Here is a 15,817-nt window from a genome sequence, read left to right as displayed (position 1 = left end):
CCCCAGGAGTATTTACAACATGGAACAATAGGGCCAGAGTGAGGAGGGGCACTGTGGCTGGGGAGGGGGGGGCAACAGGCAGGCCCCCCACCCCCAGAGGGTCCCTAGACCAAAGACAACAACAACAAGAAAAGTTGCAAATCAGGCAGAAATGGGAACATCATTCCAAGGTCCAAGGTCCATATGTACAGATGCTGCATGACCAGCAGGGATGGAAGTGGGGGGTGGGGCTGGGAAGAGGGAGTGGGGCAGGCAGGCAACCTCAAGGCTGCTTGAGTGAGGGAGCCCTCCCACCTTTTCCATTGCCCACCCCCACCCCCAACCCCACCTTTGGTAACTAAAGCCCTTTGAGCCCCCCCCCACTTCCCAGACCCTACCCCCAAAAGTGTCCCCCTTGTGGAAATCTCCAGAGAGGGGTACCCCTCACCCTGATATCAGAGCTCTGAGGGTAATGCCCTGACCTTCCCCCACCCCTCCAGCCACCAAGGAGATAATGGATTAATTAAGGGTGTATGGCCCTTGGCCTCCCTTCCCTCCCCCCTGGAAGGATGGGGTAGCCCCCTGGAAGTATGGGGGAGGGAATGTAGTCATTGGGAGGAGACCCACCCAGGACTCCAGCTCTGCAGTGGCTTCTGCTCCCCAAGGTGGGCAGGCTGGGGGAGCTGGACACAGGAGAGGTGCTGAACATGGAGGATCCAAGGCCTGGTCCCCATGTGGGGGCAATGTGTCTCCCAGGGCAGGGGACTGGACATATGGGGATGACTGGAGTCTGCTCCCAGGGGCCAAGGAGGGAAGAGAGATGACATATAGGAAGTTGGGGACCCTGGGATTGGCTCACCCAAGGGACCAACTGTTGGGGATAGGGATACCTGGGTACCCCCTTGGCAGGTGAGGGGTAGACCAGCCAGCTGAGGCTGGAGGTGGGTTGGGGCTCACTTGGGGCTCACAGGTAGATTTCGCGCTTGGCCGTCTGGGCAGAGGGTGTGGCCGCCGGCGGGAAGTCCGAGGTCTGGGTGAGAGGGATCTCCTCCAAGGTAGAGTCCTTGCAGGAATCATGGCTGCTGTTGGAGAAGGCACTGTACGAGGGCAGCAGGCGGACGGGGGCCATTTTGGTGTTTCGTTCTTCCGGGGGGCTAGGGCTGCCGGCGCCTGCGGGCTCCTGCCCGCCTCGGTCCTGGTAAGGCACGAAGGTGGAGAGTTTGAGGGCGCTGCTCTTGGACCGTCGGCTTGGGGAGGACTGGCCAGGCATCCAACATGTGTCCGAGTGGCCAAACTCGCTGCACTCCCGTGTGCATGTGCCCGTCATGGCTACATCGGGCAAGGGTCGAAGGTCTGAGGGGAGAGAACAGAATCCCATTAGGAGGAAGGGGACACACACACACACACACACACAATCCTTTTACCCATCTTGAGTACTTAGTTACACATACATACATGTATGCACATAGGGCCAGGCTCTCCTCCTTAATCCCACCCTCTACAATGAATGTACCTATTCATAAGGTTGGTTGGGGATACAATTCAGTCAGTTTAAGGCTCGCAAACACACACTCACTCTCTCCCTCTCTCTCTCTCTCTCTCTCTCTCTCTCTCTCTCTCTCTCTCTCTCCCCCTCCCCCCTTCCACCGCCACCCCTGCCCTGGCTCCCCACCCCAAACACCCTGGGGAACAGGAGTTGGCCGCCTGACATCACCAGTAGCCAATGTGGTTGCTGGGCAGCAGGTCTCCACGGAAATGGCTGGCACTAGGTGAGAAGTTCCTAAAGCAGCTGCCCCCTATCTGCCCTCACCTGGGGATGGCAGCAGGCAGTGAACCCCACCCTAGCTCCCGTTCAGGTCGGCCCCAGGGACATAGCTGGAAAGGTGGCCAATGCCCAGGAAAGGAGCTCCTCTGGCCCCACCCTACTCTGGCTTGGCCTCTTGCCCAGAGAGGTGCCTGCTGTACAATGCTCCTTACTCACCTCCTGAAGTGCTAGGGACCCTGAAACACAGGAGGAAAAGAGGGGAAGACCAGGGACAGAAGGTCAAGGATCCCCATGTGACAGAGGCTGGTCCCAGGGGGTCTACAAAATTGGGCTGGTGTTAGGGAAGAATAGAACCTGACCCTGAGGGGCTGGGGTGAGCAATGTGGACTCCAGAGCTACTCCCACATACCTGGTGGCTTTGCCTCATGGCATGCTCTGGCCAGTTGGCTCTGCTTGAGCACAAAAAGGAAGAGATGGCTCATGAGAACTGTGTGTGTGTGTGTGTGTGTGAGAGAGAGAGACAGAAAGACAGACAGACAGAGACAGAGAATGGATTGGGAGTAAGGAAGGGATGAAAAGAGTGAGACTCAGTAATGAGGACAGGGAAGAATGTGAGATGGGTTAAGTGGAGAGTGCTTAGAGCTTTGATCCAAGGGGCTAAGGGAGGGGGGGAGGTCGTGAGGAGGTGTGTGGCTAGGAGATATAAAACTTTGTAGGGGCTGAGAACTGAAGCTTGAAAGGTAAAGACCCAGGCCCAGGAGACCGGTAGTCAAGAGAGCCAAAGTTGGCTCCAAACTGAAGAACTTCTTAAATTCCCATATGCCAAGTCCCTTATAATCTACAGCCAGGGATGGGGAACCTATAGCCTTGAGGCCACACAAATTTGGATTAAGTCAAAAAGCCAAACTTGAAACTTGAGGACCTAGAGGGCCACATGTGGCCTTGAGGCCACAGGTTCCCCTCCCCTGGGCTACAGCCTACATGATCTATATCTCTAAGGAGTCAACTTTAAATCTATATCTAGATTCCTTGCCATTCTGAAGTACCTTCACTAACCAGTTTCCTCATCAGTCTTAGGATTTCCTCAGTCCCCACTACTAGGGAACTTTAAAAACAAATTTTCAATTTATTTATTTATTTAAAACATTCTTCTCTTTTTAAATTTTGAGTTACAAATTCTCTCCCTCCCACTGAGAAGGCAAGCAATACAAGGGCAATTATACACAGAAAATCATTCAAAACAGATTTTTATTAGGAAACTTCTGATGGGGAACTTCACCATTCTCAAAGTAGCCACCATAGAAGAAGGCCTTCACTATCATCCCACAAGCAAAATGGGGAAGAAAAGTCCTCAAGATCATTAAGTATTAGGAAATTCCTCTCTTCCACTACACCCTTCTTTTGGGAACACACACACACACACACACACACACACATACACACACACACACAGAGTTCTTTAGGTGGCCTCACCATTCTCAGGATGCTCCATCTCTCCTATGCTGCCATCAGGGGTGGTACGTTCGTAGTGGTCCTCAGGCAGTGCCAGGGGCCCAAGCCGGGGGCCAGAGGATGACTTGCTGGATGGTGTCTCTGACTCCTCTAACCCACTGTCATAGTAACTATGCTGGGATGGGTCCTGTAGCTCCTGGGCCTGGCTAGTCGCCGAAAAGGTGACACGGCGGTGAGGTAACTGTGGAAAGAGTTAGGGTTACAGTTAATCTTGCCCAAAACCAGTACAGAGCCCCGAAGTGGCCATGCTCCCTCACCCTTTGCCCAGCCTCCTTAGATGCCAGCAAAGCCCCCTTCCCCAAAGTCCAAGCCCCAGCAAAGCCACCAATCCCAGCAAAGTCCCCACTACCTTTCCCTTCTCACGTTCCTCTTCCATTCTACATTCTGACCCTCTCACCCTATGTCTGTGATCTGGAAAGCTCACCCAAGAGTTACACTCCCAACTGAGCCTCTCTTATCCTCTCACCCTCCCATCCCTTTTACTGAACCTCTAACCCAGACCTTAGAAAGGAAAGGAAGAAGGGAAGAGAAGATGATAGGAAGAAGAAGATGACAATGGAAGTAAGAGCAAGGAATACGACTCAGGCATCCTGGCTCCAAGTATAGTGGTTGATTTTCTAGATCAATGGCAACACTGTAATTCCTTTGGTAGGGGGGATAAGCTAGAAGGCATCACACTCCCAACTGGAACCCCACCTACCACTAAGAAAATGACCCCAAAAGTTCAGGAAATGAGAATTTCATTTATCCGTATAGCAATGGGGAGTGGGCTGAAGTCCCAGCAGGAAGACACTGGGAAGAGAAAATGGTGCACCCCAGATATTAAGCTTGAGGGATGAAAGCCTAAGAGGAAGCAGAGATTACAGATGGGGCTGGGGGCAAAGGTTGGGCAATGTGAGGAGTTGTTCAGAGCCAAGAAGCCCTGTGGGGTTAATGATTAACCAAGAAGCCTAAGAGAGTTTGGTACCTGTGCATTTGGCATCATCAATGAGCCATCCAGGCACTCCCCTGAGACTGCTACCAACTAGGAATGAGTTGCTGAAGAGGCATTAGGAAAAACTGAGAGAGCCAGGGATGGGGGGGCTTAAAGGCATAAGGAGCCAGGATGCTAAAAAAAAGTCTTCACCCTCATTCCCCTCTTTCTTAAAGTCATTCCCTCACTATCATCACTCCATAGTTCTTAACAGAAATACCCTGAGCCAGAGAAAGCAAATTAGATAAAAAAGACCAAGGAAAGGTAGTTTAGGAATAGACTAATCCTCTGAACTCAGTTTTTTCTCCCCATCTCTATTTTCCTCAAAATCCCAGTTCTCATCCAAAGGAATTGAAATATAACTATTGAGGTGGCTAGGTGGCACAGTGAATAGAGCACCGGCCCTGGAGTCAGAAGGACCTGAGTTCAAATCCAGCCTCAAGACACTTGACACTTACTAGCAGTGTGACCTTGGGCAAGTCACTTAACTCCAATCGCCCTGCTTTCCCCCTCCAAAAAGCAAAAAAAAAAAAAGAGAAAGAAATATAACTATCAATGGAGCTTAAAAATAAAGTAGTGAGGTGGTTTACTGGATAGGAAACAGGGGACAGACAGGAAGTCCAACCCAAAATTACTCCATTATTGGGAATCTAATACCCACCCAAGGTTCCCTAGGTACATAGGTCTTGATATCAGGGGAAGGAATGAGTCATGGATTCTGGGCATTTCAGGCTGAAGGGTAGAGAAGACAGATGTGGGTATTGAGAGTGAACTGGAATCAGAATGGTAGCAGGGGTTAAGGATTTAAATGTGAGCATTCTCCAAGGTTCAGGAAAAAACCCTCTGCTCATTCTATGTTCTGCACTGTCCCACTCTGAGAATCTCATTCATCCCTAAGAGTTTCAACTATCTCTTCTATTTAGATGACTTCCAAATTCACATCAATACTCCTGAGCTTCAATCTCATATCTCCAGCCACCTATCAGACATCATCTACATAATTATGGTGTAGTCAACTGAGTATTGGATACGGAGTCAAAAGACCTGCGTTCAAATCCTGCCTTCTTCTATTTACAATGTTTGTCACCTGGACCTAAGTTCTTTCATCTGCAAAATGAGAAGGGTATGTTAAGATCCCTTCAAGCTTTAAATTCTATGATGTCATAATGTAGATGAACCACCATGATTTCATACTCACATAACCAAAACATCATTTCTGCCCTTCAGACCAGCTCTCCCTTAAGTCCCTGTTCATCAGTTACCAACATCCTCAGTCACACGGGCTCAGAACTTTAATCTGATTTATCTCTCTTCCCTTACCCTTTGTATCTGTAGATTACCTAGAATCCATTCCATCCTTCCTCACAACCACTACCCCAGGTTCAAGTCTTTACCACCTTGGTCTTTGGATCATTACAATTGACTCTTCCTGTTTCTAACTCATTTAACATAACACAAGAAGATTAATCTTCCTAAAGTATAGTTCTAATGTCACTTCCCCTTTTAAAAACTCATTCTTAGGGGCTGCTAGGTGGCGCAGTGAATAGAGCACCAGCCCTGGAGTCAGGAGAACCTGAGTTCAAATCCGGCCTCAGACACGTAACACAAAAACTAGCTGTGTGACCTTGGGCAAATCACTTAACCCCAATTGCCCTCCAAAAAAGCAACAAAAAAAACAAACCCATTCATACCTCTTCATGTCCTGTAGCTAACTTCAATTCTAATCATTGTATCCCATCATTCAAGGCCTTTTGGCATGATCCCAACCTGCCTCTGAAGTGTGTCTCCCATCACTCTCCTGTGCCAACTCTCCACTGCAGGCAGGTTGGGCATGTTTAGCTTCCTCCTAATACACCATACACATTCCCCTTCTCCATCCCATTTCCCTTGCTGAGAATGGCCTTACCCAGGCCCTCCCACATATTGAAATCCTATTCTTCCTTAAAGGACCAGCTCAAGCCTCAACTCCTCAGGGAAGTCTTTCATGATCTCCCCAGCCCTCAGTAATTCCTTTCAATTCCAGTAGCAATCATTAGCTGCACTACTCATGTGGCACTTACCCAGACATGCCTTCTGAGACTTGTCTCCCCAACTAGACTACAAATGGCCTAAGCTCATTTTATATATCCCCATGCCCCTCACCCCCTAGAAAAATAGGATTGGGCCTTTTTTTGTACACAGTAGGTATACAATAAATGTGTGTTGGGGTGGGGTTTATAACGATGCTAGGTACTAGGTATTGGGATGAGTCTGGGTGTTTCAGAGAAGATTTAGCCTTTAGGGTAGGGAACTGAGGAATAAGACGATACCATGAATCAGTTATCTGTGAAGAATCTCAGGAAAAGGAGAAAGGGAAAGAAGAGGGGAGAAGAGGGGATGGGAGGAAGAGGAAAAGATAAAAGTAGGGAAAGGGAGAAGAGAGGAAAGAACAAAAGGGAGAGAGGGGAAAAGAAAAGAAGTGGAGAACAGGGGAGAGGGCCAGCAGGAGCAGCTGTGGAATTCCTGCCAGGTTTTACACTAAGTAGAAACTTACTAACAGAGCTGAAATGTCCTTCTGCCTCACCCATCCCCAAACCTGGAGAATAGATATGAATGTTCAGAGGATACAGGATTATCAGGGTAGTTTGTGGGCAGAATTCAGAGGCTGGAGTTGCAGGTCTATGGCTCCTGGGAATGACTCTAGCCTCCCCGTCACCATGGAGACTTGGCCTTCTCTCACCTTGTAGCCTCTCCTAGGACCTGGGGTCCCTCACCCAGGCCTTGGGTAAAGCATTTCCCACCCCTCTCCCTGCACACATATTGAGCAAGTGAAGCCATACCCAAGGGGGCAAGAAGTGAGAGATGGAGAGAGAGTGAGCGTGAGCAGTGCTGGGAAGCTAGAGTAAAGAGCTAGAAAGAATAAGGAAAAAGGCTGCAGGAAGGAGGCAGAGTCAGGAGAACTTATGCCCTCCCAAAGGCAGAGCCTTCCCCACCACACACGCTGGTGAACAAGGCTGGAGCCTCTGGGAGCAATCCCATGGCACACTTTTTGTGTACATCTCCATCCCGTCACCTCCATTATCTTTCCCTTATACCCAGCCTCCTTGCAGGCCCAGCAGTGGTGGGGAAACAAAAGGTAGTATGAATGCTTTCTGGGGTCAGTAATGAGCAAGATCATCAGGAGACATAAGAAAAAGCAGCCAAGCTAGCAGGGCATTTCTCCAAGGATCTTCTGCCCACTTTGGAGTCCAGGAGGCTCCCAAGCTTTAAACCAACCAACCTCAAAGCCCTCACCTGGGGCAGCTGGCCTGGGCACTTCATCTGGGACCTGGATCTTCTCAGACTGAGGTGGGAGGCGGGTGGGGGGAGGATGGAGCCAGGAAGTGTAAGGGACCAAACAATTCAAGATCTTGGTTAGGACTGTATGAAGGGAGCTAGGCCTGGAAGTTGGAAACTCAGGAGGATGATCCCCCTTTCTAGGTGAAGAAGGTTAGGGAGAGCCCTATTCCACAGAGGGCTTAGAGGAACTCAGATAAGTTAGGGGATAAGGAGTTCTGCTGGGAGGTGAGGTAAAGTGGGCATCATTCCTTGGGAGAGGGGCTATAGGAGTTGGGGCCCGAGGAAGTGGAGTACAATAAAGGATTCTGGTATATGCTCTAGGTGGGCAAGACAGAGGCTAGGGTGGTATGATATGGGAAGGGGGGGAGTGGGAAATGATAAAGTATGGGATGGGAAGGAAGGGAGGGAACAAGGGGCTGCTTCCAGTCTCTCTCACTCCTTCTCTCAGTTCCAGGTGAAAATAAGAAACAAAAACTCCAAAAATAGAAAACTTTATTTTCAGTGATGGATATAGGAATGCTGGGGTCCAGCCCCTGAGAAGCCCTTGGGCTGGCTGGACATGGTCCTGGGAAGAGGAACAAGTTAACATACAGCACACATAAAAGGCACAAATGGAGTTGGGAGGTGTGTGTGTGTGAAGTAAATTCCATTGTAATAAAGACACCCCCCTCACACACCTCCCACTCCGAACCTAAACTAAGCCAGGTCTTGTAACCCACCCTTCCATGACTCTGGCCTCAGGTAGAGATCCTGAATTCAGGAAAAGCTTGGTGCCTCCCTCATCCATATCCCCTCTCCCCATCCACCCTACCCCCTCACACTCCCTGTATCTGGAGTAGTGCCATCTCCCATGGGCAGAAACAGCCAAGACCAGGCAGAGCCTCCTCCCTGGAGTGGAGATAGAGGCAGAAGATGGGCCAGGAGCAAAACATGTTTTGCTTTCCCCCCACTCCCCACCCCATCCCCAGGAAACCACTGGCTTTGCTTGATTCAGAAACCTCACTGTTTGGCACCTAGGAAGTACCCACACTTATGTCAAGCCTTGAGGCTGCCCCCAACTCCCTGTCCCAAAGTGATGAGAACACAGACTCCAGTGTCAACCCTTTCCCTCCCATCCATGGCTCCCCACCCCTTCCCTAAGACTGGGAGCCCTATATTATCAGGGATGTGTGTGTGTGTGTGTGTATGTGTGTGTGCGTGTGCTGGGAGGATATCGCTGACACATCAAAGGAGTCCACTCTCACTCCCACACTTCAGTCCAAATGGCTCCTCGGTAGGGGTGGGGAGGGGGCTGAGGGGTGCTGAGCCTCAGCGACTGGCCTACCTGCTTGCTGGGGTATTTGGGGGGGTTGGTACGATAGCTGTAGTCCGAGTACTGCTCCGAGCCCGTGGACGTAGTGTCCCCGGTGCCCACGAATGTGTTGGCAGGAGGCAGGTCTTGTACCACCTGGTGCTTCTTGGAGGCCGAAGGAGACTGTGGCTGTAGTTGGATGGAGGGCAGTGGTGAGTTGGAACGATAGTGACGTCCCAAATCTGGGCTGCCTGGTGGATAGTTGAGGGGTAGGTGGATTCGGGGACTATCACCAGGGGCATCACTCATCAGGTTGAATTTGAGGGATTTCTGCAGTCCAGTATCATCCTCATCCTCCACAGGCTTCACAGGTTTGGGTGATTTGCTCTTTCTGCCCTTGCTCTTGGGACCTTTGGTGCCTTTGCCACCCGGCTTGGGAGCATATAGATCCTTGGTCTCCTTCTTGCCAGCTTGATAGCCACTCTTGGCCTCTCGCTGGCGGCAATAACGCACAAGGATGGCCAAGGCAATGAGCAAAGCCACGGCCACCACACCAGCCACCACACCAAACAGAATGTTGCCACGCTGCTTGGAGCGCTCATACTCTGGGTCACCAGCTATGTCAATGTCCAGTGGTGTGTCCAGGCTATGGACAAGCAGGTTCTCCAACAAGGTGCGGTTGGTTAGAGTATCATTGACATAGAGGTGGACCAGTGCGGTGCCATGGCGAGAAGGCTTCCCACGGTCACTGACCTTCACCACCAGTCGGTGGAGCCCATGATGACGCCGTTCAATTTCTTTCTCCAGAGTGATGGCACCAGACTGTTGCCCAATCTGGAAAAGCCCATAGGGGTTGCCACCCGCAATGATGTAGGCCAGTTCAGCATTGATGCCTGAGTCAATGTCCTCGGCTGTGACCTGGCTAACTGTCTCACCAGGCCGGGTCTGAGGAGTCAGCAGCCTGTGGGAAGTATTGGAGGGGGCAGTGACAAAGGGTGCATTGTCATTTTCATCTAGCACATTGATGGTGACTCCAACATAGGCTGAGCGGGGTGGTACACCCCCATCCACAGCCTTTAGTTGGAAAGTATATGTGCTTTGCTGCTCTCTATCAAAGCTCAGACTGGAGAGGATGGTACCAGTGCCATTCTGGATGACAAAGTCACCATTGTCTTGCTCGACTGTGAGCTGCACACGGGCATTTTCACCCTTGTCCCCATCAATGACAGTCACCATGCCTACAGGGCTGAGGGCTGGCATGTTCTCCATCACAGAGAAGTTGTAACCACTCAACATGAACTTGGGGTCATTGTCATTACAATCCAGCACATTGACGAGGACTGTGGCTGTGCCCTGAAGGCTGGGGTTGCCCTGGTCGGCTGCCACCACCTTTAGCTCATAGCTATCCCTTTGTTCTCGATCAAGCGATGTCTTCACCCAGATCTCACCAGTCTCAGGTGAGATAGTGAAGAGGCCCTTGGCAGCTGGCTCAGGTTCCAAGGAGTAGACAAGCTGGGCATTGGAGCCAGAATCAGCATCACTGGCACTGACCTCAGTGACTAGGTCTCCGGGCTTATTATTCTCAGGGAAGGCAACCTCAGTGAGGCTCTGGGTAAAAACAGGGGCGTTATCATTCACATCAATCACCTGTACCTTGAGGGAGTTGGTGCTGGAAAGCGGGGGGTTGCCAGAATCCACAGCCACAATCTGGATAGTATAGTCCTTAACCTTTTCATAGTCAAGTGGCGTGGTGGTCTGAAGGAAGTACTTCTTCTTGCTGTCACTTCCAGTCTCGCTGGCCTGGCGCAGCTGGAACGGGACATCCCCCGCCACTACACACATGACTACTGCATTCTCTCCCTCATCACGGTCGGACACCTGCACCAGGGCCACCGCCGTCTCCTCTGCCACATCTTCTGATATGTTAGCCATGCCGTCCTGGTGAGTGACTAACCCAATGCCTCGAATCTCAATGGAGGGCGCATTGTCATTCATGTCCTTCACTGTCACCACCACTTGAGCACGGGCACTTTTGGGGTTAGGCCCTCGATCCTTGGCCAATACAAAGAAGCGAAGGACGCTCACATCCTCACGATCTATGGGTCCCTGAACTGTGATCAACCCTGTAGCTCGGTCCAGTCGAAGCAGCCGCCGCACGACCTCAGGAGCTTGGTGGAATGTATAGTCTATCTCTGCATTCACGCCCTGGTCAGAATCGTTGGCCTTCACCTGTGAGGGTAGGGGTGGAGTGAGAAAACATTGGTGAAGTAGATTTAGGACCTGGGTGTACTCCAAAACACCCCATCCCCAATTTGGGGATAGAGGCCAGAGGAGAGGAGATGCATGGTGGTTTAAGAAGCAATGCAGTGAAGAAAGCTGAACACTGGGATAGATGTCCTAGTCTGAGCTCTGTGAAAAATTAGCACTGTAACTCTAGACAAATCATACAACTTTATGAGCCTCAGTTTCCCCATATGTGAAATAAGATAGTACTACCTATATCTGCCAAATTCACAAGGCTCTTGAGGATTAAATATGAAATTATATGCAAACGTATTTCAAAAACCAAAATGTAGAATACAAATTTAAGGAAGTATTAGACTCCCATATCCACTCTGGACAGGACTGTCAGTGGGGTGTGTGAGGTGCTATTATGTGTGTATACATGTGCAGGTCCTGATCAAGGGGTCTCTTTCTAAAGCAATCAGGTAGGGATGTGGGTCAGAGGGAAGTAGTCAGTGCCAGAGGCCCAGCCAATACCTCTCTGTCAAACCGGGGGAACCGGTTGTGGCAGCTGCCAAGGAGCACAGCAATGTGAGGAAGCCGGGCCTCAGCCTGGGCTGCCACTGGGGGCTCCCTCAGTCAGGAGGGAGGAGGGGCTGGCAGTGGGCCATGAAGCCGGCTGGCAGCTCCTGCCTGACAGGCTAGGCTCCCAACACCAAACAATGGGCTGTCTGTCCCTGCATAGTGGGCACGCCCTCCCACGCCAACACCGACGCGAACCAGGCCCCACTCAACCCAAACATGGGTGGCATCAGGGCACTAGGCGGGCATGATGGCCACAGAACTGAGCACCACCCATTCCAGGGCCAAGGCAAAGGAAGCTTTGAGGGACAGGAGTAGATGCAAGAACTATAGAGTGGGTTCAGGCCCAGAAGAGTTCTAGCCCTGGGTAGTTTTCTCTGGGACCAAACTGACTTTCCAAAGAAGCTGGGTACACCAGATATTTCTTTCTAGGGCTCCTTTTCCAGACACAGGTGGCCGAGGGTTGGCCAAGAAGACTTTCTATTTCCCTAGGCCCAATATAACACCAAACCTTGAAAGCCCTGAAGGGTTGTCACCCTTCTCTCTGGTTCTCCATTTCTTGCCTTTCCCTGGGCAAATCACTTCCTCTCACATCTCTAAGCTAACTCTGTTCTTCCCTATCTATCTATCTCTGGCGTCTGTCAGCTTCTTATCTGGCTTTCTCAATCTCTGCCTTTACCCTGTCTCCATCTGTCTATCTTTCTTGGTTTCTGTCTGTCTCTAAAGTTCCCCCATTCCTGTTTCTCTGTATTTACCCATCCACATCTCCTGCTTTCTGTCTTTCTTTTGCAGCTGTTTCTCTTCCATACTTGCATCCTTCCTTTCTTGTCTCTCATTTCTCTCTTCTATCCTTATCTGTCATTTCCCCATCTCTCAGCTCCTACATAAGTTTAAAGACAAGATGGGGGGTTGGGGCAGGGGGCCTTCAGGCTTGGAAGGGTCATAGGCCTGGAGAATATTCTCTGAGACCAACCTGGCTCTGCCCAAGGAGCTGACTGTATCAGATATTTCTGTCTTCAGTTCTTTTTCCAGATTCAGAGACCTAGGGACTTGGTCAAGACTTTTTGTTGCCCTAGACTCAGTATCCCCCCAAATTCTAAAATATTGATGTTCTCAGCATTTACTTCCTATTCCTTTCTTCTCCCATCTGCAAGTCCCTTCCTATCATTTGGCTGTACATCTTTGTCTAACTCTGCCTTTCGCTGTCTTTCTCTCTATCTCTGGCAATCTCAGTTTCTATCTGGCTTTCTCACAGTCATTGCTTTACCCCCTGTCTCCATCTGTGTATCTTTCTTGGTTTCTGTCTGTCTCAGTAATTCTCCCATCCCTGTTTCTCTGTATTGTACCTATCCTTGCCTCTTCCTTTCTGCCTTCTTGGTCTCTGCATTTTTGTCTTTTTCTCATCTGTCTCTTTACTATACCTGCCTCTCTTCCTGCTCCTTTCCCATTTCTGCCTGCCACCCCTTCTGTCTCTTCCCTATCTCTCAAGCCTTATCTCTGTCTCTATTCCTGTAGTTTCCCATTGTTATTTCTCCCATTTCTGACTCTTTCTGTCCCTTTCTCTCTTTTATCCCTATTCCTCTCTCCAAGTTTATTTGTAAGGTCCTAGACCACTGTAAGATCCTAAAAATCTAGTGGAGGGTAACCCCCTTTCACTTCAGATCTCAAGAGGTATATCTTAGGGCAGATAACGGTGTCCAAGGAAGAATGACCACAGGGCTGAATTCTTCCCCTGCACCCTGACTTCAAAGGTACAGCTCATGGGGAATTAGAGAGGAGCAAAGGCTGGCATGAGGCCAGAGTCCAAGATGACAGCAGGAGATACACCCACCTGTCTGGAAAGATGGCTCCCTTGGTCCCAGACAATGGCCCCAAAAGCCCAATTGGTCCCTGGGGCTGTTCCCATGGTTTTGCTAAGGGGAGCCTTTAGTCAATGAACCAGCATGTTCCCTCCCTGAGCCAACTATCTAGCCTCCCAAACTGTGGGCTCCCAACCTGGGAAAGGCTAGTTGGGGAAGCCATCCACTAGCCTCCCAAACTGGGAAAGGCTAGTTGGGGAAGCCATCCAGGAGGACAGAGTGAACTGAGGGGCCAGGAAGCAAAGGCTGCCCTCTGCACTGAGCAGTGTCACATGATGGAAGCCAGCAGAATGGGTGTGTGGAAATCTCACCTGACTTGTGGTCTCACCTGGATGACAGAGTGACCCACAGGACTGTTCTCAGACAGTTCTGCCTCATAAGAGGGCTGCTCAAACTTGGGTGCGTTGTCATTGGTGTCCAAAACGGTGACGCGGAGCAGGGCGCTGCTGGCCCGGGGTGGGTTTCCCCCATCTTGTACCTTGATAGTCAGGTCATAAGAATCCCAGCGCTCTCGGTCCAGGTGGCCCATGACAATGAGCTGTGGCTGCTTCTCCTCTTGGTCCTCAGCTACTTGAAGCCCAAAGAGCTCATGGGCCTCAGGTCCTGCCTGTAGCTCATAGGAGGCAACGCCGTTGGGGCCAGCATCGCGGTCAGAGGCCAAAGGAATGGGAAAGAGGGAACCTACATTAGTGTTTTCTGGAATCATCAGTGGGATGAGTGGAGAGGCAAAGTTGGGCGTGTTGTCATTGATGTCTTGCACTTCAATCTGGCCCTCTAAGAGTCGGGGGCTGCCGTTCTGAACCAGGTCAGTGATGGACACCTCAAATTCCAAGATACAGGGCTCCCCAGGCAGCTGGTTTTGGCACTCACGAAGTCCCTCGCGGTCAATGGAAGTCTCCGTAGTGAAGATGTCGCCCGTCTTGCCATCTACTCGAAGGTATGGGGCGCCTACTTCCAGCTTATACAGGTGCCCCACATCAGGGAAGCCGTAGTCGGCAGCCAGGCTGCCAATGAGTGTATTGGGTGGCTGTTCCTCCTGCACCTTGTACACCACCCTTGTGGCGGCTCCTGGCGAGGGTGCAAGCAGCAGGGCCAGCAGCACAGGGGGTAGCAACAGCCTCCACCAGGAGCCAAGGCTAGACCTTGGGGGCCCCATCCTGGCAGGCAGCGGGGTCGGGAGGGCTAGGACAGAGGAAAGATACAAAGGCAGACTGTCAGCTACAAGCAAGCCCTTTCTTGGGAGAACCAAGCCCCCTATCCTGGGCCTGGCCCAATCTTAGAAAAGGAGCTCCAGCTTAAAAGCCAGACTCCAATTTGCAGGTGGCTGAGTAGCAGAAGGAGAAGGCAGCTGGAAGTCCAGGTAAGAGGCCCTAGAACAGAGGCTCCCATGGGAGAAACGCCCTGAACCAACTGACAGGAGCTCCCCAGTTCAGCCTCCTTTCTTCCCTCTCTCCAACTTTGCACCTCCCTCTCACTGGCACCTACACTTAGTTACTCACTGTAATTATCCTGATACTGAGATAGAGAAGGAAGACAATGCCTGGAGCCTTGGTCCAAAAGGTCCCCCATTCTGGTGTGTCTGGCCCCCCCCCAATAAACCCCTAGATCCTACAAACACTACTTCTGATGCTAGGGCCCTGAAAGGTAAGCATCTTTATTAATTTTGTTGAGCAGCCCTTAAAGGTTAGACTTGGGGAGGGAGTGTCTTAGTTCCCCCTATAATAGAAGTTCTTAACCTGGGGTCTATAAATTTGTTTCTTTTTTAAATATTCTGATTATTGTATTTCAATATAATTGGTTTCCTTAATAACACTATGTATTTTATTTTCTGTATTTAAACATATTATTCTGAGAAAGGTTCAAAAACTTCACCAGACTGCTAATGGGGGATCTGTGACACAAAAAAAGGTTAAGAACCCTTGGTCTATAGCCTTCACTATACTGTCCACACTGGCCTCTAGTAAATTAATTTGAATTAATTAATTAATATGAATTTAGCAAAGGCAAAGGTGGTTTCTGCAGTAAAGTGGAACAGAAACCTAGAGAAGGGAAATGGAAATTGTACATTTCAAGCTTGTGACTGGTTAAGACAAGGGTCATATGGTCCGGAGAAAGCAGAGGCCAAAATTGGGGTCAGTGCTAGGGGTGGGGATAAAACAATGGGGAGCTGCCCTAGCCTGTCCTTGGTTCCCTGGCAAGAGTCCTGACCAAGGACTCAAGCAGGTTGGACTAGGTAAGGAGCTGCCGGCCCTTCCCGAACTGCCACAAACACACACACACACACACACACACACACACACACACACACACACACA

General features: G+C 50.5%; 1 protein-coding gene across 1 annotated transcript in view; it reads right to left on the bottom strand.

Moving 5' to 3' along the window:
- Nucleotides 1–399: 399 nt before the first annotated feature.
- PCDH1 (protocadherin 1) overlaps nucleotides 400–15,817 on the bottom strand; it is a 22,581-nt gene continuing 7,163 nt past the window's right edge. The window contains exons 2-5 of the mRNA XM_069102715.1: nucleotides 13,831–14,684; nucleotides 8,872–11,067; nucleotides 3,218–3,437; nucleotides 400–1,332 (exon numbers count right to left, since the gene is read on the bottom strand). Coding sequence (XP_068958816.1) covers nucleotides 944–1,332; nucleotides 3,218–3,437; nucleotides 8,872–11,067; nucleotides 13,831–14,684 — 3,659 coding nt within the window. The 3' untranslated portion in view covers nucleotides 400–943. The remainder of the gene's footprint in view (nucleotides 1,333–3,217; nucleotides 3,438–8,871; nucleotides 11,068–13,830; nucleotides 14,685–15,817) is intronic.

This window comes from Petaurus breviceps, unplaced genomic scaffold (genome assembly GCF_028583685.1).
Source record: "Petaurus breviceps papuanus isolate PSGF00001 unplaced genomic scaffold, PetGlider_PUasm1.0 551, whole genome shotgun sequence".
NCBI classification, from domain to species: Eukaryota; Metazoa; Chordata; class Mammalia; order Diprotodontia; family Petauridae; genus Petaurus; species Petaurus breviceps.
This window is presented reverse-complemented; position numbering and strand designations above follow the sequence as displayed.